Source organism: Podarcis muralis, chromosome 15 (assembly GCF_964188315.1).
Source record: "Podarcis muralis chromosome 15, rPodMur119.hap1.1, whole genome shotgun sequence".
In the NCBI taxonomy this organism is placed as follows: domain Eukaryota; kingdom Metazoa; phylum Chordata; class Lepidosauria; order Squamata; family Lacertidae; genus Podarcis; species Podarcis muralis.
This window is the reverse complement of record NC_135669.1, coordinates 44382833-44407619: the sequence shown is the minus strand read 5'-3', so window position 1 is coordinate 44407619 and position 24787 is coordinate 44382833. Positions and strand designations below refer to the sequence as shown.

The following is a 24787-nucleotide window of genomic DNA, read 5'->3' as shown; positions in this document are numbered from 1 at the left end:
TAACTGGGCTCTCTCCCCTTCTCTATTCATTCAATTTAAAAATACTTGGATGGAAACATAAACCTAATCTCACTTGTGATCCCCAGCAACTGCTATTCAGAATAGACTGTGCTGGACACTGGAGGCACGACACGGCCTTCACCAATGTTGTATTGTCTAATCCTCTTTTAAGGCTGCTCAGTTTCATGGCCATTGTCACATCTTGCGGCAGAGACTTTCGGAAGTTAACTCGTTTCAGGCAAATGCATAAGCAGCAAAAATAATTATGCAATGCCAACATTGTTGTTGTCAGATACTCAGGGTTGAGAAATGAGGAAGGAGTCTTTAAAAAAAAAATTAAATGTCGAAGGCATACTGAGTTGCAGCTAGCTCAGCATTGTCTGCACTGACTGGAGGAGTTCTCCAAGGTTTCATATTTTGGGGGTGGTCCTCCCCCAGCCCTACCTTGAGATGCCCCGGGGTTTGGACCTGGGTCCTTCTGCATGCAAGGCTGATGTTCTGCCACTAAGCAGCAGCTCTTCACTTAAAAAAATAAATATTCTAGTCCTCATGATCTGGAATAAGGAAGTGACTTAAATGGGAACATAGGAAGTTGCCTTATTCCAAATCAGACCCATTGGTCTATCCAGCTCCGTACTGTCCAACCCTGACCCTGCACTTGTCATCCGAGGTCTCCGCTCCTGGAGAAGTTCGGAGAGTGGCAACACAAGAACAAGCCTTTTGGGTAGTGGCTTCCAAAACTGTGGGATGCTCTCCCCAGAGAGGATTGCCTGGCGCCATCATTGCATGCCTTCAGGTGCCAGGAAAAATCATTCCTCTTTGCCCAGGCCTTCGGTCTTTAAATAATCTAAAGCCTGTAAAAAGGTGGAGGGGGAGGCTGTTATTCTGATGATTATTTTTTCTATTAGGCTGTCAGCATGCTTTTTATTATTGTTCGATCATTGATGTTTTGTAGTGTATTTCTAATGTTGTGTACCGCCCCAAGATCTTTTGATAAAGGGTGGTATAGTAATAATAATAATAATTTATTATTTATACCCCGCCCATCTGGCTGGGCTTCCCCAGCCACTCTTGGCGGCTTCCAACAAAATATTAAAACACAGAAATGCATCAAGCATTAAAAGCTTCCCTAAACAGGGCTGCCTTCAGATGTCTTCTAAAAGTCAGGTCGTTGTTTATTTCCTTGACATCTGGTGGGAGGGCATTCCACAGGGCGGGCGCCACCACCGAGAAGGCCCTCTGCCTGGTTCCCTGTAACTTGGCTTCTCACAGCGAGGGCTACTGCCAGAGGGCCCTCGGCGCTGGATCACACTGTCTGGCTGAGTGATGGGGATGGAGACACTCCTTTAGTTATGCAGGTCCAAATCCATTTAGGGCTTTAAAGTATATAAATTGAATAATAATCCATGGGGGTTTTTTCCTGGGGGTACGCATACCCCCTAAATATTTTGTGAATCTAAGTTTGGCCTCATTGGGGGGCAGTATTTCAATACGAGAAGGAAAGTGAGAGTACCCCTAAACATTTTTTTTAGAAAAAAGCACTGATATTAATAAAATAATAATAATGATGATGATGATGATGATGATGATGATGCCTACACTGACTGGCAGCAGCTCTCTGGGATTTATGGCAGACGGTGTCCCTCCCACCCCTCCCTGGAGATTTCAGGGTGGACTAAACCTGGGCAGCTCCACCACTCAGCTGCTGCCAGGTGTGCTTCTCTGCCTGAGCTGTGCCCTTGCTAGCTGGCACCATGCCCAGGGAGAAGAGCCGGCAGGGATGCAACAACCCCCTCCTGGAGAAAACAGTTTCCAATTCCCAGCACAGCTCATTGTGGCTCAGCAGCCGAGATCTCGGGGATATGCTGTGGGGGGGGGGGGGCAAGAGAGTCCTTTGTTGTTGCTGCCACACACACACACCCCAGCCTCAAAACCCGCAGTGCCTCTTTCGAGGCCCTCCCCATGGCAACCGGCTGGTTTTTCCACTCAACCCGGCCTGGATCCCAAGGCAGGGATTGGATGGGCGTCTCAGGTGAGGCGCCGGCCAGCCAAGCAGATCCTGCCTCTCGCTGTGGGACCGTTTGCAAGGCAACGGCAGCACCCTGTCGGCTCTGCTCAGCCCCAAGAGGCCGGCTGGGAGGCGCATTTTCAGGGCAGCAGAGAGTTTGCTGCTTGACAAGAGGCTTGCGCTCCCTCCTTTGCGCCACCGCTAATGTCCAAAAGGAGCCTAAGAGCTGGCTGGGTCAGGCCAAAGGGGGCCCCCTCTGACTATATGGAACTTGCCGAACCGACCGGGAGACTCCGAGACCAGAGAGAAGAGACGGTGGAAGAAGATGAAAGAATATTTGAAAAAACATACTAATATTTAAATCTTAGAGTAGCTTTGGAAGTGGATATAGGCCGTAGGGTTAGGAGGAGGAGATAGTGTATTTTAAAATAGTATTACTTGTAAGGGGTAAAATGTCAAGGTTTTTATGGTAAAAGTAAGTGCGATTAAAAAAAATATGGTTAAAAAGTATGATATATGTAAACTGCTAAAGAGGAGGTAAAATGAAAATCAGATAGGGGGGACTTGGGGAAGCTCACCTGACAATGTTTAGAAAAAATAAGGGTAAGACAAGAATTTGCTTGTATTGTCTGGTTTTCTGTTTGCGTTGTTTAGTTGTGTTATAAAATGAATAAAACTTTTTTGGGGGGAAAGGGGGCCCATTTGGTCCAGTATCCCTTCTCACAGTGGGGTTTCCAGCAGCTGGCATTCAGAAGCATCCCTGCCTCCAGATAAAATAGCCACCAGGGCCAGGAGCCATTGATAGAATCCTAGAACTGTAGGGTTGGCAAGGGGCCTCCAAGATCATCCAGTCCAACCCCCTGCAATGCTGAAGAATCCCTACCAGGCCATCCAAACACTGCTCAAAAACCTCAATCAAAGGAGCACCCACCACTTTCCACGTCGTCTGTTGCACTGTCAAACAACTTTTCTCAGAAAGTTCTTCCTGATGGTGAGCTGGAATCTCCTTTTAAATTGAAGCCATGTGTTCCAGTCCTACCCACCACAGCAGGAGAAAACAAGCTTGCTGCCTCTTCCATGTGAGATATTTGAAGATGGCTCTCCTATCTCCTCTCGGACTCCTATCATCCAGGCTAAACATCCCCAACTCCCTCACCTGTTCCTCATCAGGCTTGGTTTCCACACCCTTCATCATCCTGGTTGCCCACCTCCCAGCTTTGTCAATATCCTTCTTAAACTGGGGTGCCCAGAACTGGACACAGGACTCCAGGTGTCTTCCCAGGTCCCACTGTCAGGACTGCAGAAAAATGTGAAAATCCCTAAACTTTTTTTTAATGAACAGGAAGACCGCATTAGACCTCGCTTGATGAGCATCCCGTTTTCCTCAAACGGCCAACCAGATGGTCCAATGGGAACCCTTCAAGCAGGTCACCTGACTGCGGTAGCACTTTCCCGCTGTTGCTTCAGAGCAGCTTGAAATTCAGGGGTACACTGCTCCTGAAGATGGAGGCTCCATCTAGCCAGCCTGACCGGAAGCATTCAAGAGCCTTCTCCTGCGCATCGGAGTTGTCTAGACCTCTGAAGCTACCTGGTGGCAGCAATTCTAAAAGTTTGTTATGCTTTGGGTGAGGGAAGTTTATATTTTTCATTGGGGAGTTTTATAAACCTCCTCTTCTTACTCTTCTACTAAACTAAAAGAATCTCCAAACATTGTAGGCTTGAGGTGGGGAACCTCAAGCCTGGGGCTCAATGTGGCCCTCCCCTCCATCAGGCCCTTGAGACATTCCCCAGGCCACAAACACTCCCCCCAAGTGCCAGGCTGGGAAGTGTCCTTGAAGCTGACCAAGCTTAATTGGCTTCAACCAGAGGCAGGGCCTTTTCAGCACTGGCCCCAGCCTGGTGGAACGCTCTGCCCCATAAGACCAGGGCCCTGCAGGATCCGATTTCTTTCCGCATGGCCTGTAAGACAGAGTTGGTCCGCCTGGCCTTTGGCTTGGAGCCAATTTAATTCCCTCCCTCCCTCTCTTTTTTTTCCCTTTTCCTCCTGTGATGAGGCTGCATTTTAATATTTTAATGTTTCAATATTTTAATGCTGTATTTTAATTTTGTTTTTAAGTTGTATTCATTCAACTTGTTTTTATTATTGCTTGTAAGCCGCTCTGAGCCCGGCCTTGGCTGGGGAGGGCGGGGTATAAATAAAAATTATTATTATTATTACTACTTAAAGAACGGGAAGGGACCCCATGTCTCATCCAGTCCAACCCCTTTCTTGTCTGGACGGAGGATGGCGAGACACGTGTGAGACCATTTGTGTGGAATCGCTGCCCCCTTGAAAGAACACCTCGGGGGGGGGGGGTGGCTTTTATCGAGAACAGCTTTTAATGCATGAAACTACCCTTTCCCCTTCCGTTTTCCAAACCACCAACAGCGAACAAGGCAAAAACACAACCCCAACCGCCAAATCTTCCCATCTTCTCTTGCTTCCTGCTGAGCTCAGATCGGCTCGGGATCTGAATTCGGAAGGCGTCACCCTCATCTAGTAAGGCAAGGCCCGGTGGGGTGGGGTGGGGAGCCCCCTAACCCCACCGGGCCCAGAACAAGGACAGGAAAAGGCTTGGAAAGAACATCACAGTGAGAACAGCGCGGTCCTCAGCGGATAAGGCACACGGGCAGCGGAGGAGCGCGACGACAACGGCTCTCCCTTTGGCACCGCCCAAACCGTCCTCTCCACCCGCCGAGGAGTCCGGGAGAGACCACGAGAGTCCGTCAGGAACTCAGTCCGTCAGGAACTTCTTCTCGCTGTCGGGGCCCCGGGCGCCCGGGCAGAAGTCGGAGCGCATGAGGCGCGAGAAGTAGATGAGGATCATGCCGTCGAGGAGGACCAGGTTGACCATGAGGAAAGCGCCCTGGCCGCGCATCTCCACGAAGCGGACGAAGTACCAGGTCAGGTAGGCCTGGGGGGCGAGGCGGAAGAGGAAGTAGACCACCACGTTGACGTACTTGTTGACCAGGTAGAGGGTGGGGAAGGGCAGGTGGCCCAGGCGCATCATCATGCGGAGCGTCAGGAAGATGTTGCTCACCTCCACAAAGAGGGTCACTAGGCCGGCGGCCACAAAGCGGTTTAGGAGGATCCCAGAAAACAGTCCCATGATGGCCTGAGAAGTAAAGAGGAGGAGAGGGAGGAATCATGTCTTTAAATATAATAATAGGCGAAGATGAAGGAGACTGGCAAAACAAACTACAGTGGTACCTCGGGTTAAGTACTTAATTCGTTCCGGAGGTCCATACTTAACCTGAAACTTTCTTAACCTGAAGCACCGCTTTAGCTAATGGGGCCTCCCGCTGCCACACGATTTCTGTTCTCATCCTGAAGCAAAGTTCTTAACCCGAGTTACTATTTCTGGGTTAGCGGAGTCCGTAACCTGAAGCGTCTGTAACCCGAGGTAAAATAAAATGGTAAATGGGCCCCTGACCATTAGATCCAGTTGTGGCCGACTGGGGTTGCGGCGCTCATCTCGCTTTATTGGCCGAGGGAGCCGGCGTCCAGCTTCCGGGTCATGTGGCCAGCAGGACTAAGCCACTTCTGGCGAACCAGAGCAGCGCATGGAAACGCCGTTTACCTTCCTGCCGGAGCGGTACCTATTTATCTACTTGCACTTGACGTGCTTTCGAACTGCTAGGTGGGCAGGAGCAGGGACCGAGCAACAGGAGCTCACCCCATCGTGGGGATTCGAACCGCCAACCTTCTGATCTGCAAGTCCTAGGCTCTGTGGTTTAACCCACAGCGCCACCCACGTCCCTTCGAACCCAAGGTACCACTGTAATGAACTATGCAGGACACACCAGACAATCTGAAACCCTAGAAAGAATAAGGACATTGTTTTTCTTTTATTTCCTTTTTCTCTCTTCTTTAAAAAAAGGGAGAAATGTTCAGGCATAATTAGTAAGCTTTGCGTATTGGCTTCTACATTAGTTGACCTCTTAAAGGTCACTTGTAATAATATGCGTAAGGTTTTAAAATTGGATAGTTAAGTGTATAAGACTCAGTGGACGTGTATGAATGAGTAGAAAAAATGGAACCAGGAGGGGGAGTATGCGGGAAGTCAATTAAGAAGTGTGATTTTTTTAGTCTGTTCTTTTGTTATCATAAAATTAATAAATTGTATCAAAACAAAACAAAATAATAGGCAGCCCTGCTGGATCAGGCCAAAGTGGGCTCATTTGCCCAGCGCTCTTGCTGTCCCGGAATCATGAGGACTAGGAACTCGCCACTTAAAAACAAAAGCAAGTTTCTCTGAAAGCTGAATTCTGCAGTGTCAAAGAACATCAGAAGAGCCTGCTGAATCAGACTCAAGGGGTCCCCGGGCCCAGCCCAGCCGCCTGTTCTCACAGATGTCTAAGAGTTCCAGTGTTAAGAGAAAAAAGCTTTTCACTATCCACTTTCTTCATTCCAGACATGATTTTATACATGTCTATTGCGTTGTCTCTGCCTCACCTTTTCTCTAAACTAAAAAGTCCCAAATGCAGCGACTATCCCTCTGAAGAGAGCTCTTCCACTCCCTTGATCGTTTTGGTCTATCAGAGTAGCAGAGATTAGCAAATCAAGGGATTCCCAGAACTGTAGTGTTGGAAGGGAACCCAAAGGGCATCCAGCTCACCCCCTTGGTCAAGGGAAGATCTGGAACACAGGATGAAGCCACAGCAGATAAGGCCCCGCAAACTCTGGAGTCTGCCAAAACCTCCTGCCTGCTTTGATAGAGGGTGGAGAGCATGTGCAGAAACTCTGTCCTTGCGTGACCTCATTCTACCTTTTTAAAAGTTATTTTTTTCATATTTAGTAAAGCAAGCTTAAAAACGCTGACAATACCAAGCTCGTTTATATCACAATTTGCAAACGGCACCCATTCATGTTTACTAACAAACTCGTGAAACGGGACTTTTTTTCCAGCAGGGGAAAAGAAAAAAAGAAAAACCAGGGAAATTTCCTGCTTCGCATCTCTGTGACTCAGAGCCAGCCGAGGGCGGCCACCGGCCTCTGAGTTGCCTCGCCTGGCCCACGAGGGCCGGTACTTGCCATGGCATGGTGGACCAGGTACTCCCACGAGGCCCGAGACTGGCGGCAGACGATGATGTCCAGAGTGTCATGGATGAAATAACCTGGGGAGGAATAAGAAGAGTTATAGTGTTGGAAGGGACCCGTGGGTCATCCAGCCCAACCCCCAGCAGGAAGAGGTTCGCTCTCCCCACCCTCTGCACCCCCCAAGGATGGGGGAACCTGCGGTGTGGCCTTCCGGGTGCCCAGGAGCAGACTCTGGTCATTTTTGATAATATGGCGCCCTGAGCAAGGCCAAAATTTGGTGCCCCAAAACGAATCTTCTCCATTTTGTGTGGAGGAACTGCTCTAAATCTGGTGCTAGGACTCCAGTTCCCATCTTACCATCACCTAAAATTATGAAAAGGCCCAAAACTTTTATCCTTTTACCCTGAAAGGATAGCACCCCAACCCCCTTGAATTTCAGCTCTTTTAAAACTCCTGCCCCAAAAATGATCTAACCCGCTTTGAGATTATTATTTTGTGAAAACGTTGTGAATAAAAGGACGAAAATGACAACACTGTGACCTTGGGGTATTAAACAGAGGAACACGGGGAGGTACCTTACATCGAAGACCACTGACCCATCTAGCTCAGTACTGCCTGCACTGACTGGCAGCGGCTCTCTAGGGTCCCTCCTAGCCCGACCTGGGGATGCCACCGAACCTTTTGAATGCCAAGCAGAGCCTCTGCCATTGAGCCTTAAAATACATCGACTCCAGTCCTCAGAGTTGGTTTTAAATCGGAACAAAAGTTGCTTTTTTCTAACTCAAGACCATTCGTCATCCACCTAGCTCAGTACTGTCCACACTGACTGGCAGCAGCTCTCCAGGGTTTCAGATAGGAGTCTTTCGCCTACTTGGAGACACCAGGGATTGAACCTAGTATCGCCTGCACGCAAGGCAGAGGCTCTGCCACGGAGCTACCCTGTATTCAAGGAAGGCACATGAGGGAGCGGTCCAGCCTGCTCACAATCCCTTCTTTCTGGGCCCAGGAAAACCTCCCATTCACAGAGAAGGCTCCAAATATTGATGGGCACCCAGCAGAATCAGGGCAGCCTCAAACTCCACAATACAGAGCGCAGCTCCCAACTCTCAGCTGGGGGAAAATTAGCAACACCAGCCGTGTTTCCGTTACGCTGTTGAGCAAAAAGGGAAGTTGGCAGCAGCCCTGAGTGTCTGGTGGATTTCATTTCCATACAGCTGACCTGCAGAACTACCTTGCTGCAGCACGCAATTATCGGGAGGGTTTGCACGCCAAGGGACAGCAGAAAAATATCTGCACGGAGAAATCACGGGGGCGCGTAAGGTCAACCCAAAGCAGCGTCAGAATAATAATAATAATAATAATAATAATAATAATAATAATAATAATTTATTATTTGTACCCCGCCCATCTGGCTGGGTTTCCCCAGCCACTCTGGGCGGCTTCCAGAGAGACCAAAAATACACTAAAATGTCACACATTAAAAATTTCCCTAAACAGGGCTGCCTTCAGATGTCTTTTAAAAATAAGATAGCTACTTATTTCCTTGACATCTGATGGGAGGGAGTTCCACAGGGCGGGTGCCACCACCGAGAAGGCCCTCTGCCTGGTTCCCTGTAACCTCACTTCTCGCAGGGAGGGAACCACCAGAAGGCCCTCGGCGCTGGACCTCAGTGTCCAGGCAGAACGATGGGGGTGGAGACGCTCCTTCAGGTCTACTGGGCTGAGGCCGTTTAGGGCTTTAAAGGTCAGCACCAACACTTTGAATGGTGCTCGCAAACGTCCTGGGAGCCTTCTCCTCCATGACCTAAGAAGAGCCTTCTAGATCGGGCCCAAGGGAACCCATCTAGTCCAGCATGCTGTTCCCACCATAGCCAAATGCCCCAAAGACCCTAGGAATCCAGATAGACTGCCTTGGGACCTGGAGGTTCCATAAGACCATAGGAAGACCCTGGTTGCTGGATGAGGCCAGAGGTCCACCTAGACCAGCCTCTTATTCTCACAGCGGCCAACCAGGTGCCCCAATGGGAAACCCACCATCCTGAGCGCAACAGCAGCCCTGCCCTCCTGACATTTCCAGCAATTGGTATTCAGAAGCATCCCTTCCTCAGACCATGGTGGCAGAGCAGAGCCACTGCGGCTAGTAGCCCAGTCCATGGGACTCTCAAGAGTCTCCTCCAGCACCAGAATTGAAAAGCACCAAAGAATGGATGCTTTTGAATTCTGGTGCTGGAGGAGACTCTGGAGAGTCCCATGGACTGCAAGAAGATCCAACCTCTCCATTCTGAAGGAAATCAGCCCCGAGTGCTCACTGGAAGGACAGATTGTGAAGCTGAGGCTCCAAGACTTTGGCCACCTCATGAGAAGAGAAGACTTCCTGGAAAAGACCCTGATGTTGGGAAAGATGGAGGGCGCAAGGAGAAGGGGACGACAGAAGACGAGATGGTGGGACAGTGTTCTGGAAGCTACCAGCATGAGTTTGACCAAACTGCGGGAGGCAGTGGAAGACAGGAGTGCCTGGCGTGCTCTGGTCCAGGGGGTCACGAAGAGGCGGACACAACGACTAAACAACAAGAAGAACAACAGCCCTCGATAGCCCTCTCCTCTACAGACTCCCATCGTCCCTGACCGCTAGCTGGGAGTCGTTTCAGAAACATCTGGAGGTCAGGCGGTTGGCAAAAGCCACCCTCGATTCTTGCCCCCCCCCCACTGGCAATCAATCCGACTAATGTTTAGGTACATTGCAGTTTAAAAGCTTCTGAAAGCCCTGCTCATTATTTCAGCTTACAACTGCTCTTAACTTAGGAGCAAAGGCATTAAGTGTATATGCATCAAAATACGGGAAATGTGAGCCATTATCCTATCTACCCAATCCAAAAACCACATATCCAGCAGTTGCTCATCTTCTGTGGGAAAAGCCTGCTAAACCTTCCATCTCTCTGATCTGCATCTTGGAGAATCAGAGAGTTGAAAAGGGCCTTCAAGGGTTATCCAGTCCATCTCCTTGCAATGCAGGAATAGCATCTATATTATTATTACTATTATTATTATTACCACCCCTAAGTCCTTTTCACAGGGACTGCTGTCAAGCCAGGTGTCCTCCATCCTATATCTGCGCATGTGATTATTCCCAATTATTACATTTGTCGCTACTGAAATCCAGTACGTTTCCAAGCACAATTCAAAGTGTTGGTGCTGACTTTTAAAGCCCTAAATGGCCTCAAAGGCCCAGTAGACCTGAAGGAGCGTCTCCACCCCCATTGTTCTGCCCGGACACTGAGGTCTAGCGCCGAGGACCCTCTGGCAATTCCCTCCCTGCAAGAAGTGAGGTTACAGGGAACCAGGCAGAGGACCTTCTCAGTGGTGGCGCCCTGTGGAATGCCCGCCCACCAGTTGTCAAGGAAATAAACAACTATCTGACTTTTAGAAGACATCTGAAGGCAGCCCTGTTTAGGGAAGTTTTAATATTTAATGCTTTATTGTTTGTAACACTCAATTGGGAGCTGCCCAGAGTGGCTGGGGAAACTCAGGCAGATGGGCGGGGTATTAATAATAATAATAATAATAATAATAATAATAATAATAATAATAATTATTACAGTGGTACCTCAGGTTACCTACGCTTCAGGTTACAGACTCTGCTAACCCAGAAATAGTACCTCGGGTTAAGAACTTTGCTTCAGGATGAGAACAGAAATTGTGCACCGGCGGCGCGGCAGCAGCAGGAGGCCTCATTAGCTAAAGTGATGCTTCAGGTTAAGAACAGTTTCAGGTTAATAACAGACCTCCAGAAAGAATTAAGTTCTTAACCCGAGGTACCACTGTATTATTATTATTATTATTTCCTTTTTTGGCAAATCTACTCTGCGCCGTCTTTTGCCCATTAGGCTGCCTTACTCCATCAGAGACAAGGCACTGGGTTGCTGCCCGCCTGAGCCCGGCACCACTAGCGTCACCTGCTTCTCACCTGCGGAAACACACAGCAGCAGATGCCCGGATGGAGAGGTTGAGTTGATGAGGTCGGCAAAAGCCCCAGGCATTTTCCACACCCTGGGATGGAAAACAAGAGATTCACAAGTTAGGACAGGCCATTTTAAAAGAGTAAATTCAGGAGATACAAGTTCCTCCTGACCTAAGCCTTACCAGGGTCACACACTCTTAAGGGCCAGTCCCGTTCCTTCATCAACCCACAAAATCCATGTCATATTACAAGGAAGAGATCCCTGAGCAAAACTGGTAGATCATGGAACTAAGGGGATATATGACAGGCACAGACCACCAGAATTACTGGCCAGGGAAAGCTAGGCTCTTTCCCAGACCCAAAAAGGGATCTCTTGCACACAGACACAAATGCAAACTAAAATAATCAAGATTAGATGTCTCAAATCCAGCACAGATACCATTTAGAATTTCCCTAAATTCAAAATGGGGTGTTCTTTCCTTCTCCAAAATCCCAAGTGTTTAAAAAGAGAGACAGACAGAAACAGAGAAAACTCCAAAAAACAAATAAATTGGTTTGTCGTTATTAGCTGCTACTAAATAAACCAAGTCTGCTTTTAGCACAATGTCTGCCACTCTTTAAAGTCTGTTTTCATTTGCTGTTTTTAAATGGATGTTTTGCCCCGTTTTATGTAAAATGCTTAAGATTATTTTTTTTAGCAGTATATAAATATTGCTAAATAAAAACAACACAGCATTACGAAGAATAACCACTTATTGCAACATGGGGTGGCGTGGGGAACTTCATGGCCTCTCTCTCTCGAAGACCATTATTAGGGATTTCCTAATGCACGAATATCCGAAACCAGGTTCTTTGCGTTCACACACACAAGCGGACAGATGTCCTTTTTTGCAACCGAGAGATTCTGGCTGGCGTCTTGACAGCACCTGCTGGAAGGAGGAGGGGCTGGAGACCCACAACAGGTGCTTAGTGGCAGGGGGCGACCACCTGCGCCAGCCCCCTTGGGCAACCCCAGCCTGCTAAGAGAGGCTGTGCCAAGGCAGGGACCGACACATCCAGGGCACCGCCTGCGGCCTCCTCTTGGGGAGACGGACCGGTTTTCTCCTTCGGAGGTGAGTTAGGAAACCTGGGAAAGAACAGGTGAAGGTTGCCACACCTTGGCAGTGTGGGAGAGCAGGGCATCAGGCAACGGCTTGGCCAGCCGCAGGCTTCCTTGGACGTTGCAAAACCCCGCTGAGGTTCGCCAGGTTCCCTCCCAAAATCTGTGTGGGCTTCCTTGAGAGAAGGGCAGCCCACACTCTGCGTGCACTCAGGGGCACCCTCTCCTTCCACAGAATTATTAGAGGCATTTCTGGTCCCTCCAGTTTTCCTGGAACAGGGCTGACCTCGAGGAAATTCGCCAGGAAGCACCTTCTAGGGAACAGGTAGAACCAGGAAAGGGAAGATCCATCATCTCCAAGGACAAAAGCAGCCTTGTTTCAAGGCCCCGGCAGGCAGCCCTTGGCAGGAGGCTGAGAACAGGAGCCGGGTCTTAACCTGAGCGGCGCTGGCGCCAGGCTGCTGCCCTGGGAGAGGGGAGGGCAGGGAACAGAAGCCGCATCTGGTAGCCCCACCCTGGGGAGCAACTTCTTCTTTCAAAAAGAGACAAGAAAGAAAATGTCCTCTGTTTTGCAATGCACTGTCTAGGCTGCAGGAGGGAGGGCACTCTGTACAAGCTCAGAAACCACCACCACCACCCTCACTCCCAGCCACCACAACGGCAGCCATGCAAAATACATCATTCCTGAGAGCTGTTTATGTAAGGAGCATTCTCTGTGCATGTCCAAAGGCAACCAGGATCCGGGAAGTGCAAAGGCAACGGCGGGGGAGGCACTTTGTGCATGCTCAGAGACCACCCCCACCATCAGCTACAAACCCACCCCGGCTTTCCAAGACGCCTTTTCCCCGGCGGTGGACTGGTGGGGGGGATGGGAAGGGGGGGTGTCTCTCTGTGCATGCTCAGAGGCAGCCTCGCCCCGGGCGCCGCTCGTGGAGGTAGGGCACTCTGTACATGCCCAGAAACCAGCACCACCACCCCCTCACTCCCAGCCACCACAACGCCAGCCTTGCAAAATGCATCATTCCTGAGAGCTGTTTATGTAAGGAGCATTCTCTGGGCATGTCCACAGGCAAGCAGGCTCCAGGAAGTGCAAAGGCAGGGGCGGCGGCGGCGGCGGCGGCGGGGGGGAAGGCACTTTGTGCATGCTCAGAGACCACCCCCACCCGGGCTTTCCAAGACCCCTTTCCCCCGGCGGTGAGGTCTCTCTGTGCATGCTCCGAGGCAGCCCGGCCCCCGGAGCGGAGGGCGGCCCTGCTCCGCACTCACCCGACCACGGCCCAGATCCCGGCCACGACCGAGTGGACGAAGGAGACGAGCAGGTTCCTCCAGCGCCAGGTGCGCGTGGCGTCCAGGCGGACGTGCGCCGGCAGCGGGCTGAGCCGGAGCCCCTGGCGGAGGGCGGCGAAGGCCAGCGTGGAGCCCGCCACCAGCCCCGCCGAGCGCAGCCACGGGCCCATCGCCCGCCCGCCCGGCTGCCTCCCCGCCTGCCGGCCTCCCCGCTCCCGGCGCGCCGCCCCGGCCCACGTGCGCGCCCGCCCGCCGGCAGGAGCCCCGCCCAGGGGAGGAGCCCCGCAGGCCACGCCCCGGGGAGGGCCCGGAAGGTCCGCCCCCGCCGCCAGGCCCCGCCCCCCGCCCGCGGCGCGATTGTCACCGTCGCCCCATTGTTGGTGGGCGGCGCTGCAGCCCTATCGCGACGGAGGCACTACTGTATTATTATTATTATTACTGTTATTATTATCATCATTATCAATCACCCAGTAATATTAGCAGCTTCGTTCTCAAGCTGCCAAGGAGTAATAACATCATCATCATCATTATTATTATTATTATTAATCATTCTGTAATATTAGCAGCTTCATCATCAGGCTGCCAAGGAGCAATAACATCATCATCATCATCATCATTAATAATTATTATTATTATTATCATTATCAGGGTCAGGGCGCAGCCTGACTCCCTCCTCTGGCAACCTGCACAGAATTTTGCTTAATCGGTTGCCATCAATTTGATTTTAATTAATTTTATAATGAAATCTTTTTAGAATGTGTGATTATTTGACTGTTTGATTATTTGATTGTTGTTAGCCGCCCTGAGCCCGGCTTCGGCTGGGGAGGGCGGGATATAAATAAAATTTATTATTATTATTATCATTATCATTATTCAGCCAGTAATATTAGCAGCTTCATCATCAGGCTGCCAAGGAGTAATAATATTATTATTGTTGTTGTTGTTGTTGTTATTATTATTATTATTATTATTATTATTATTATTATTATTAATCACCCAGTAATATTAGCAGCTTTGTCCTCAAGCTGCCAAGGAGTAATAACATCATTATTATTATTATTATTAGTCTTTTTCCCCCATCATAACCAGGGTCGGATTTAGGTTTGATGAGGCCCTCAGCTACTGAAGGGAATGGAGCCCTTTATATGTCCAGCTGTCCTTTGTCAACAACAAATTGCCGCTGTTTTTTGTGTTGAATATATGCTATATGGTAATTTATGGACCTAATAGGTATCTAAAGCCATTTGCCACTGTTGCTGTATGTGGGTTTATTTTATTTGTTTTTGTCTTATATTTTGGAAATGTACATCCAGAATTTTTTCTTTAAGTTTTTTTGGGGGGGCCCAAAGCTATAGTTTGTTTAGCTTATACATAAACCTAGCCCTGATCATCACCCCAGCGATAAGGAGAGTATCATCTTCATCCTCAAGCTGCCACATAACAAGGACTTTATTATCATTTTATGGCTTTATTTCTAGTGGCCTCGCCATATGGAATTGGCCCTGCAATAACACCTCTTTTTTAAAAATAGAAACTAGCCTTGTGATACTTACGAATGCTAACAGTATTGTGGTGACTATTAATTAAATTGTATACTGCGACAGGCCCTTGTTCTCCTTCCAGCTGAAGACTTTCTTGTTCCACCAGGCTTTTGGCAACTGACTGCTTTTAAGGAAAGGGCTGTTTTGTTGTAATGATCTGTATGTTGTAAACATATTATAATGCATACACACTCTGTAACTATTTAATTTTTTTTAAGGATTGCTTCCCCACCCCATTTGTTTAGCTGTCTCTATTTTGGCTGTAAGCCACCTTGAGTGCCTTGTCAGCGGGGAAAGCAGGATATAAATATATATTAGAGGTCGAAAATGGCTTCTTTTATTACGGCCAGAGCGACAGTCCACGTCACCAGATGCGCAGAGCGTTAGCCTGAGTTGTCACTGAGCCACTGATGTGAAGAGTGGGCCCTTTGACACTGGGTGGCAGCAACACACCGCAATATTTGATGGGCCATTTTTTTTTTTTGTTTATTCGGAGCCTTTCCTTGCTGGAGAAGAAGGATAAGGCTTCTGCGAGGCACCTGGGATAGTTATTTCACTCGATTTGCCCTGGCCGAATGCCCCTCAGCCGTAAACTCGGGAATCTGCTGCAAAGAGATATTGGCAGCGACCACCAGCCTGAGCAGTTTAAAAGAGGATTAGATGAAATTCATGGGGGATAAGGCTACATAAGAACATCAGGAGAGCATCAGGCCAAGGGCCCCTCTGGTCCAGCATCTTCTCATAGGGTCTGAGCACACAGGATGGAGGTTTTTCATTCCTGATCTAACGTATTGTCCTATTTGGTGGCAGAGACCAGGTCCGATCTGCGCTCCCTCTGGTTCACTTTGGGCTGACACCACCTCTTTGCCTACCTTGCAGGTTTGTTGTGAGAATCAAAGAAGGGGAAGACATTGTGTCTGCTGCTTTGGGTTCCTTGGAGCAATGGTGTGTGTGCATGTTTATTTATTTGTTTATTTTAAATATTTTTTATTGGCTTTTTCATTTAAACAAAAAACAAACAAAACCAAGCAAAAACAAACAAATTATAATAAAATCATCTTTACATTCATTCTTTGGTATCTTCATCTTATTTACATTGCGTTATATCACGCCTCGACTTCCTTCCCTCCCAGTTGCAGGTTTCTTGGTATACCTCTTCTCTTACAGTTTCTTTCCCAATTATGTACGCATCACAAGGTTTATGTTAATCCTACTGTAGTTCTTAAACTTCTACAATTATATTCAATATATGTTACAAATTTACTCCATTCTTCAATAAACTTTGTACCTTTTTTCGTGTCTAGTTTTATGTGTCATCTTTGCTAATTCTGCATATTCAAAAATTTTACTTGCCAAACCATAACAGTAGGGATCTCTGATGATTTCCATTTTTGTGCTATCAAAACCCTAGCAGTGCATGTTTAAATGTGAAACCTGAAGGAGCATCTCCACCCCCATCGTTCAGCCCACTGAGGTCCAGCTCCGAGGGCCTTCTCGGTAGTGGCGCCCACCCTGTGGAACGCCCTCCCATCAGATGTCAAGGAAATAAACAACTATCTGATGTTTAGAAGACATCTGAAGGCAGCCCTCTTTAGGGAAGTTTTTAATGACTGATGTTTTAATGTATTTTTCTTCTGTTGGAAGCCGCCCAGAGTGGCTGGGGAGGCCCGGCTATATGGTAGGGGTATAAGTAATATTATTATTATTATTATTATTATTATTATTATTATTATTATTATTAGCTAACCCCTTGGTTTCCTTTTCTGATGAATTCTGATATTTATTTTTGTGTATATATGCAGAATCTTCCCCAGCTTTCCTTTGAAAACATGCACTACTCAGCATGATTTCCTCCCTCCTATGTTTTGCTTTAAAAAAAACACCCCTTTATCAGGATCACACTTCAAAACGACCTTGACAGATTAGAGAACTGGGCCAAAACAAACAAGATGAACTTTAACAGGGAGAAATGTAAAGTATTGCACTTGGGCAAAAAAAATGAGAGGCACAAATACAAGATGGGTGACACCTGGCTTGAGAGCAGTACATGTGAAATAGATCTAGGAGTCTTGGTTGACCACAAACTTGACATGAGCCAACAGTGTGACGCGGCAGCTAAAAAAGCCAATGCAATTCTGGGCTGCATCAATAGGAGTATAGCATCTAGATCAAGGGAAGTAATAGTGCCACTGTATTCTGCTCTGGTCAGACCTCACCTGGAGTACTGTGTCCAGTTCTGGGCACCACAGTTCAAGAAGGACACTGACCAACTGGAACGTGTCCAGAGGAGGGCAACCAAAATGGTCAAAGGCCTGGAAAGGATGCCTTATGAGGAACGGCTAAGGGAGCTGGGCATGTTTAGCCTGGAGAAGAGGAGGTTAAGGGGTGATATGATAGCCATGTTCAAATATATAAAAGGATGTCATATAGAGGAGGGAGAAAGGTTGTTTTCTGCTGCTCCAGAGAAGCAGACACGGAGCAATGGATCCAAACTACAAGAAAGAAGATTCCACCTAAACATTAGGAAGAACTTCCTGACAGTAAGAGCTGTTTGACAGTGGAATTTGCTGCCAAGGAGTGTGGTGGAGTCTCCTTCTTTGGAAGTCTTTAAGCAGAGGCTTGACAACCGTATGTCAGGAGTGCTCTGATGGTGTTTCCTGCTTGGCAGGGGGTTGGACTCGATGGCCCTTGTGGTCTCTTCCAACTCTATGATTCTAAGGTGAGGAGAGGGGAAGCCAAGCTCTTTCTCAGAGACAGCACCAGCCTTGCAGGACACCTGGCTGGCTGGGAATGACCTTGCAGGGAGAATCAGCCACCCCATCCACCTTATCTCAGAGGATCTGTCTCAAGACCTTGAAAGCCTCTGTGGGCTTTGCTGGAAAAGGAAATCCATGCATCTCCCTTCCAGAGGTGTGCCTGGAAACAAAACATTTGCCTCTCCAAACAGGGCAGATGGCAGCTTGAATCAAGGCCAAAGATTAGTGAGTTGCATTCAGAGTTTTGTTTCCCCCCTTCTTGCAAACGTTGACTGCTTTGTAGGAAATGCCCCTCGTAAGCACTTCCAGTGTTCTTTACAAATCTGCTGTTTGCCCTGACTTGGTAAATAGGTCTAGACTTGATAAGGCTTTCCAACTCCTCATATATAAGCTGTGGGTTGCTTGCAGGGAGATCAATTAAGCTATAAATAAAAAATGGTCCAATAGCACCTTTAAAAAGGTAAAGGACCCCTGACAGTTAAGTCCAGTCGCAAATGACTCTGGGGTTGCGGCGCTCATCTCGCTTTACTGGCCGAGGGAACTGATGTTTGTCCGCAGACCAGAGCAGCGCATGGAAACGTCGTTTACCTTCCCGCCAGAGCAGTACCTATTTATCTACTTGCACTTTGACGTGCTTTCAAACTGCTAGGTTGGCAGGAGCGGGGAACGAGCAACGGGAGCTCACCCTGCAAGGTTTAGACCACAGCATCACCCACATCCCTTAGCACCTTAGATACCAACTAAGTTTGTTCTGGGTATAAGATTTCGTGTGCATGCATCAGACCATCATGGCTACCTACCTGAATCTGCTATCAATTGCTGTTAGCCACTAGAGCAAAACCTTGTGGACCATCTTCAAGGGTAGCCCCACACAAAGGGCATAAACAGCTATGGCCATGCCGTACTGGCCCAGGAATGACTGTATCAGGGAAGAGAGGTGTTTCTGCCCCCCCTGACATCGAGTGATTATGTTCTTAATCCAGATGCTTTGAAACAATTAGGAAACTCTTGAGCGCTTCAATTGGAGAACAGCCTTTACCAAAAGTGTCATGGGCTTTGAAGACACTCAAACTCAGGATGCAAGGAAGAAATGCACTAAGAGGAAGGCATGCTTGGCAAATCCACACTGTGATCAACTCCTGTCCGGAATCCGGAAACCAACGTCTCCACTGTGTGAGGACGTGTGGATCCAGAACTGGCCTCCACAGCCACTTACAGACTCATTGTTAAAACCGTGTTTATAGAAGACAATCTTACTCGGCTACGAGTGATCGCCAAAGAGAAAAGAGAGAGCTATGAAACATATGCTTGATTAAATTGTTCTGTTGTTTTAGCGCCTGATGAAAAGGTCTGTTAAGCCCCAAAGCTTGCACACTCCTGGTGTGTTCAAGTGAAGATCACATCCACACTGTACACTTAAAGCATTTTAACAGTCACGGAGAAAACTGGGAACTCTAGCTGATTAAGGGCATTGAGTGCGCGCACGTACAATTCCCGGCACCATGATGGCTCTGTTCAGCCGGGGAGAAAACTTTGTGCTTGAATTCTGCTTGCAGGTTTCTCATTTGGGCATTGTGTTGGCCACTGTAAGAACAAGATGCTGGACGGTGGCCCACCTTCGGCCTGGTCCAGCAATCTCTTCTTAGGTTCTTAGCACCCTTAACAAACTACAGTTCCCAGGCTTCTCCATGACTGTTAAAGTGGTATAAGAGGGCTTGAGATGGATGGTGTGGATGGTTCATTCTGTCCCCAATATTCGAACCTGGTCCCTGCAGAGACCCACTTTCCAAAGATCCCTCTTTCTTTGCATCCTTCCCACCAGGAGCCCAACAACAAGCTTCCTTTGTCTGGAGAGGAACCACCTCCCCAGCTGTTTATGCCTCAACAACAGCTCCTCCTTGCCCCAAAGGGATGGGGCATTTAATTTGCCTGAAAGGGACCTCAGCTGCGTTGTGTTTGGGGGAGGGAGACCTGTCTCCTGGGGGGGGGGGACCTAGCCATTAGGTGCAGAGGTGGCAAAATAGGCAAATAATTAGCGATGAACCTCCTGGATCACAGAGGGCCTGAGTGGTGCCTTTAAAATGCTTTATATACCATGCTAATTGTCATATTTAAACCAGTTTGCAACAGAAATAGCCATAGTTAATCCCCTTGTCCAGATGTGGGGAACCTTTGGCCATTCAGATGTTGCTGAATTTTTACTCCCAGTAACCCTGGCTATTGGCTATGCTTGCTCTGGGGCTCATGAGAGTTGTGGTTTAGGACCATACTGGGGTGGGCAAAGGTTCCCCTTAGTCATAAAACTGCAAAGTACATGTAACTACAGTAAACAGCACATTCTAGCCTGACTCTCTCTCCTGTACTCTGTTGACTCCCTGGGGTCAGTCTGTAGATTGGAAGCCCCTTGGGGCAGAGACCTGTCCTCTCATTTTTCGTTTCTTTTTAGTAAAGTGCTTTGCTCCAGGAGGGCGCTATCGAAATTATAATTATAATGGTGTCAGAACCACAAAAAAGAAAAAATAGTCAGAAGAACCATTTATTTATTTGTTTATTTATTGAACTTGCCCAGGGAGTATATGGTCAGCCAATGCAGACCTTTTTTTTAAGTAAAGATATTTCATTTTATAATGTATATAAAACAGAGAGAACAGTTATAATAACAGATGAAAATTAAAAGATGGCAAACAGAAGTATAAAATGGGCACGTAGAGTGAGTCCACCAGGATGTGGGTTCAAATAAAAAAGTCCAAGTAAAGAATGTTAGTGTCATCTGATTATCAGCTCTCGTTCCAGACTTTCCTGGCTTGAAAATGATGTTTCTGTCATACATGTAATAAAGGAATGCCAAATCATATTTTAATAGGTTTGCTAAAGTGAACATCTGGTTGCTTTTTTTTTTTTGGCAAAGTTTCTGAGCTGCCATACATCCAGATTTTCCCTTGTCAAAATCACAAATTCTGTGAGATTTGAGCACCTGAATTCTGTGCTGGCGACGGTCTGCCCCCCTCAATAGTCTAGCTGTGGCATTTTGGAACAGCTGGGTCTCCGAACCAAGCCCCACGGAAAGCAATTTTATCTTTCAGTCTGTGGGGAACCTGACAGGATCTCCTGATGCGGCTAGATTCCTGTTCCCACAAGCCTCTGGCCAGTCAGGGATTGTGGCATAGCTGTCAACTTTTCCCTTTTCTTGCGAGAAATCCTATTCGGAATAAGGGAATTTTCCTTAAAAAAAAAGGGAAACGTTGACAGCTATGGATTGTGGAAGTTGGAGTCCAGCTGCATCTGGAGCGCCCCACCCTTGCCTATGCACCCTAGAGAAAAGTCCGAATGCAGCCTTTGCTGGCCCAGATGTTTTGGGTTGCCTGTAGTCCCAAACATCTGGAGGGCAACAGGAAGGTGAAGAGGCTTCCAAGGCCCAGGAGCAAGAGGGCAGCAGCTAAGGCTTGCACCCTCGGGCTCCAGAGAGACCCTCGGGTGGGTCTTCAAATTCACAGAAGCAAGCCTTTGGTCGCGATGGGGACCCTTGGGCCAGTCACCACCTCTCAGCAATGTGAGCCTACCTCACAGGCTTGCTGTGAGAATGGTCGGCAGGGAACGGAACGAGAATGGGAGGAAGGTAATCTTGTTGTCTTGTTAAAGCCATGGTTTTCCCAGTAGTGATGTACGGAAGTGAGAGCTGGACCATAAAGAAGGCTGATCAACGAAGAATGGATGCTTTTGAATTCTGGTGCTGGAGGAGACTCTTGAGAGTCCCACGGACTGCAAGAAGATCAAACGCATCCATTCTGAAGGAAATCAGCCCTGAGTGCTCACTGGAAGGACAGATCCTGAAGCTGAGGCTCCAGTACTTTGGCCACCTCATGAGAAGAGAAGACTCCCTGGAAAAGACCCTGATGCTGGGAAAGATGGAGGGCACGAGGAGAAGGGGGCGACAGAGGACGAGATGGTTGGATAGTGTTTTCGAGGTTACCAGCATGAGTTTGACCAAACTGCGGGAGGCAGTGGAAGACAGGAGGGCCTGGTGTGCTCTGGTCCATGGGGTCACGAAGAGGCGGACACGACTAAACGACTAAACAACAACAAAAATCTTGCTGTCAGCGTTTTGCTAGTGTTTGCTATTGCTGTTGCGATTCTGATTGTTATGTTATTGATTGATTATGCATAGCTGTCAACGTTTCTCTTTTTTAAAGGGAAATCCCCTTATTCTGAATAGGATTACTCGCAAGAAAAGGGAAAAGTTGACAGCTATGTGATTATGGTCATCTTGCTGTTACTGTTTGGAAGCTGGTTTATTATTTATTCATGCTATGACTATTGAAGTTAAGCAAGGGTCCCTTAAGCAGAGAAAGAAAAAGAAAATACCATTCAGGTTTGTCTTGTTAATAATAACAACAATAATTTTTAAAATCATTAAATAATTTAAAGAGTGACTAGTGGGGTGCCACAGGGTTCTGTCTTGGGCCCGGTCTTATTCAACATCTTTATCAACGACTTGGATGATGGACTCAATAGCATCCTGATCAAATTTGCAGATGACACCAAACTGGGAGGGCTGGCTAACACCCCAAAGGACAGGATCACACTTCAAAACGACCTTGACAGATTAGAGAACTGGGCCAAAACAAACAAGATGAACTTTAACAGGGAGAAAAATGAGAGGCACAAATACAAGATGGGTGACACCTGGCTTGAGAGCAGTACATGTGAAAAGGATCTAGGAGTCTTGGTTGACCACAAACTTGACATGAGCCAACAGTGTGACGCAGCAGCTAAAAAAGCCAATGCAATTCTGGGCTGCATCAATAGGAGTATAGCATCTAGATCAAGGGAAGTAATAGTGCCACTGTATTCTCCTCTGGTCAGACCTCACCTGGAGTACTGTGTCCAGTTCTGGGCACCACAGTTCAAGAAGGACACTGACAAACTGGAACGTGTCCAGAGGAGGGCAACCAAAATGGTCAAAGGCCTGGAAATGATGCCTTATGAGGAACGGCTAAGGGAGCTGGGCATGTTTAGCCTGGAGAAGAGGAGGTTAAGGGGTGATATGATAGCCATGTTCAAATATATAAAAGGATGTCATATAGAGGAGGGAGAAAGGCTGTTTTCTGCTGCTCCAGAGAAGCGGACACGGAGCAATGGATCCAAACTACAAGAAAGAAGATTCCACCTAAACATTAGGAAGAACTTCCTGACAGTAAGAGCTGTTCGACAGTGGAATTTGCTGCCAAGGAGTGTGGTGGAGTCTCCGTCTTTGGAGGTCTTTAAGCAGAGGCTTGACAACCATATGTCAGGAGTGCTCTGATGGTGTTTCCTGCTTGGCAGGGGGTTGGACTCGATGGCCCTTGTGGTCTCTTCCAACTCTAGGATTCTATGATTCTATGAAATGCAATAATCATTCAATCAATACGAATGCAATAATTATTAAATAAAAATTAAATGTAATAATTATTAAATCCCAATTCCCGATGGTGGGGGCCGTTTTAGGAGCGAATTTCCCGTTAACTCTTTCGCTGCCGGCGGCTCTTGCTACCCACCTATTCCCCGCCAAGCAACGTGGCACGGCGCTGCCCGGCCAGCCTTGTCCCTCGGTGGCCGCCGTAACCCTCATCCCGGAAGCGTCTCCATGGCGACGCGAGACCCCGTGGCCGCGGCCTGGCGGGGAGAGGAGAAGCGCGATGGAGAAATACGAGCGAATCCGGGTGGTCGGGAGGGGGGCGTTCGGGTGAGCACCGGGGCGCGCGGGCGGGAGGAAAACACACCCACTCACTCTCTCTTTCTCTCACACTTGCGGGGGCACGCTGACCCTGTTGCCATGGTGATGGGAGGGGCGCACCCCTCCCTCCAGCCAATCAGGGTTTTGGGGGCGCCTCACCCCCAGTTTGAAAGGGGCGTCCCGACGAAGCACCCCTTTCCCCCCTCGCATCTCTCTCTTGCTAAGGTCGCAGCCCTGTCCTAAGAAAGCCTTTTTTAAAAAAATGCTATTTTCGAATAATGAACCTATGCAAATGAAAGAAGCTACAAAAATATGCATATGCATATTAATGTGCGTGTATTGCATATGCAAATGAAAGGAGCTTATATAGATGTATATGTATAATGCATATGACTGCATTTTTTAAAAAAAACCCAATTTAGGATGAAATAAATCACGTTCTCCCATTGGCCAGGCATTTTCTCAATCTGCCATTCTCTATGCACAATTTAACCCACTCACAGTAAAAGTGGCACTTACTCCCAAGGAAGCATGCAGAGGATAAGAGCCAGTGTGGCATTGTGGCCAAGGAATGCAGGGTGATCTGGGTTCAAATCCTGCACTGAAGGAGCCATGAAGTTCCTTGGGTCACCTTGGCACAGTTTAGCCTCCCTATCTTTGGAGGGAAATGACTGGATAGGAAGGTTTAGGAAGTATTGAGTAGAACAGTCTCCTCTGAGCATAGTTTGAGCCCCACCCTTAATGATGTTTTGGCGCCCGTTAAAGGCGCTCTTACGTTCCCAGACTTAATTGCACTTAATTTCAGGAGGTTCTTTTATATTCTCCCCATTTAACACTGCATGGCTTATCTGCTGCATTTTACATTGTATGTGGTTATTTTAAGCTGGATGTCATTTAAATCACAGCAGGCTGCCTCAGGGCTGAGGTCCATTCATTCTTTCAGTAGGTCTACTCTGAACAAAATGCAATTGGAGCCAGCCTATGGCTGAGCTCATGTGGAATCGTGTGACCCTAGGCCTTAAATTCACCTTTTCTTTCATTAATGCATTCCCTCTACACTAGTATATACAATCAGTATAAAGACAGCTAAGAGTTAAAAAGAAATAAAAATTATACACAATAATGAAAGCAAAATGCCATAAAGCCAGCAGCAGTTTTAAAGCAGGGGGTTTGCAGCCCTCCAGATGTTGTTGGACTACAACTCCCATCATCCCATGTTGGGGGCTGATGGGGGTCACAGCGCCATGACATCTGGAGGGCCACAGATTCCGCATTCCGACTTTTTTTAGAAAAAAAGAGTGTCCCATTGCTTCTCTCCTGCGTGAGTCACATTCACATGTTACCC

At 47.9% G+C, this 24787-nt stretch overlaps 2 protein-coding genes across 3 annotated transcripts in view; one reads left to right on the top strand and one right to left on the bottom strand.

The window, feature by feature from the left end:
• Positions 1-4364: 4364 nt before the first annotated feature.
• On the bottom strand, positions 4365-13639 carry TLCD1 (TLC domain containing 1). The gene is made up of 4 exons (XM_028708472.2): positions 13412-13639; positions 11053-11135; positions 7083-7165; positions 4365-5163 (listed from the first exon to the last, which is right to left on the bottom strand). Exons 1-4 carry the CDS (start codon positions 13600-13602, stop codon positions 4783-4785), a joined length of 738 nt encoding a protein of 245 aa, XP_028564305.1. The 5' UTR covers positions 13603-13639; the 3' UTR covers positions 4365-4782.
• An 8382-nt stretch (positions 13640-22021) lies between these two features.
• NEK8 (NIMA related kinase 8) overlaps positions 22022-24787 on the top strand; it is a 49984-nt gene continuing 47218 nt past the window's right edge. The window contains exon 1 of one of the 2 annotated variants that reach the window (XR_003703826.2): positions 22022-22098. Coding sequence is in view for 1 of the 2 variants with exons in the window: in XM_077919327.1 (XP_077775453.1) it covers positions 23405-23451 (47 nt within the window). In the remaining variant the exon portion in view is untranslated. Of the gene's footprint in view, positions 22099-23293; positions 23452-24787 lie in introns of those variants that run through there. The other variant, XM_077919327.1, reaches the window with a different exon arrangement.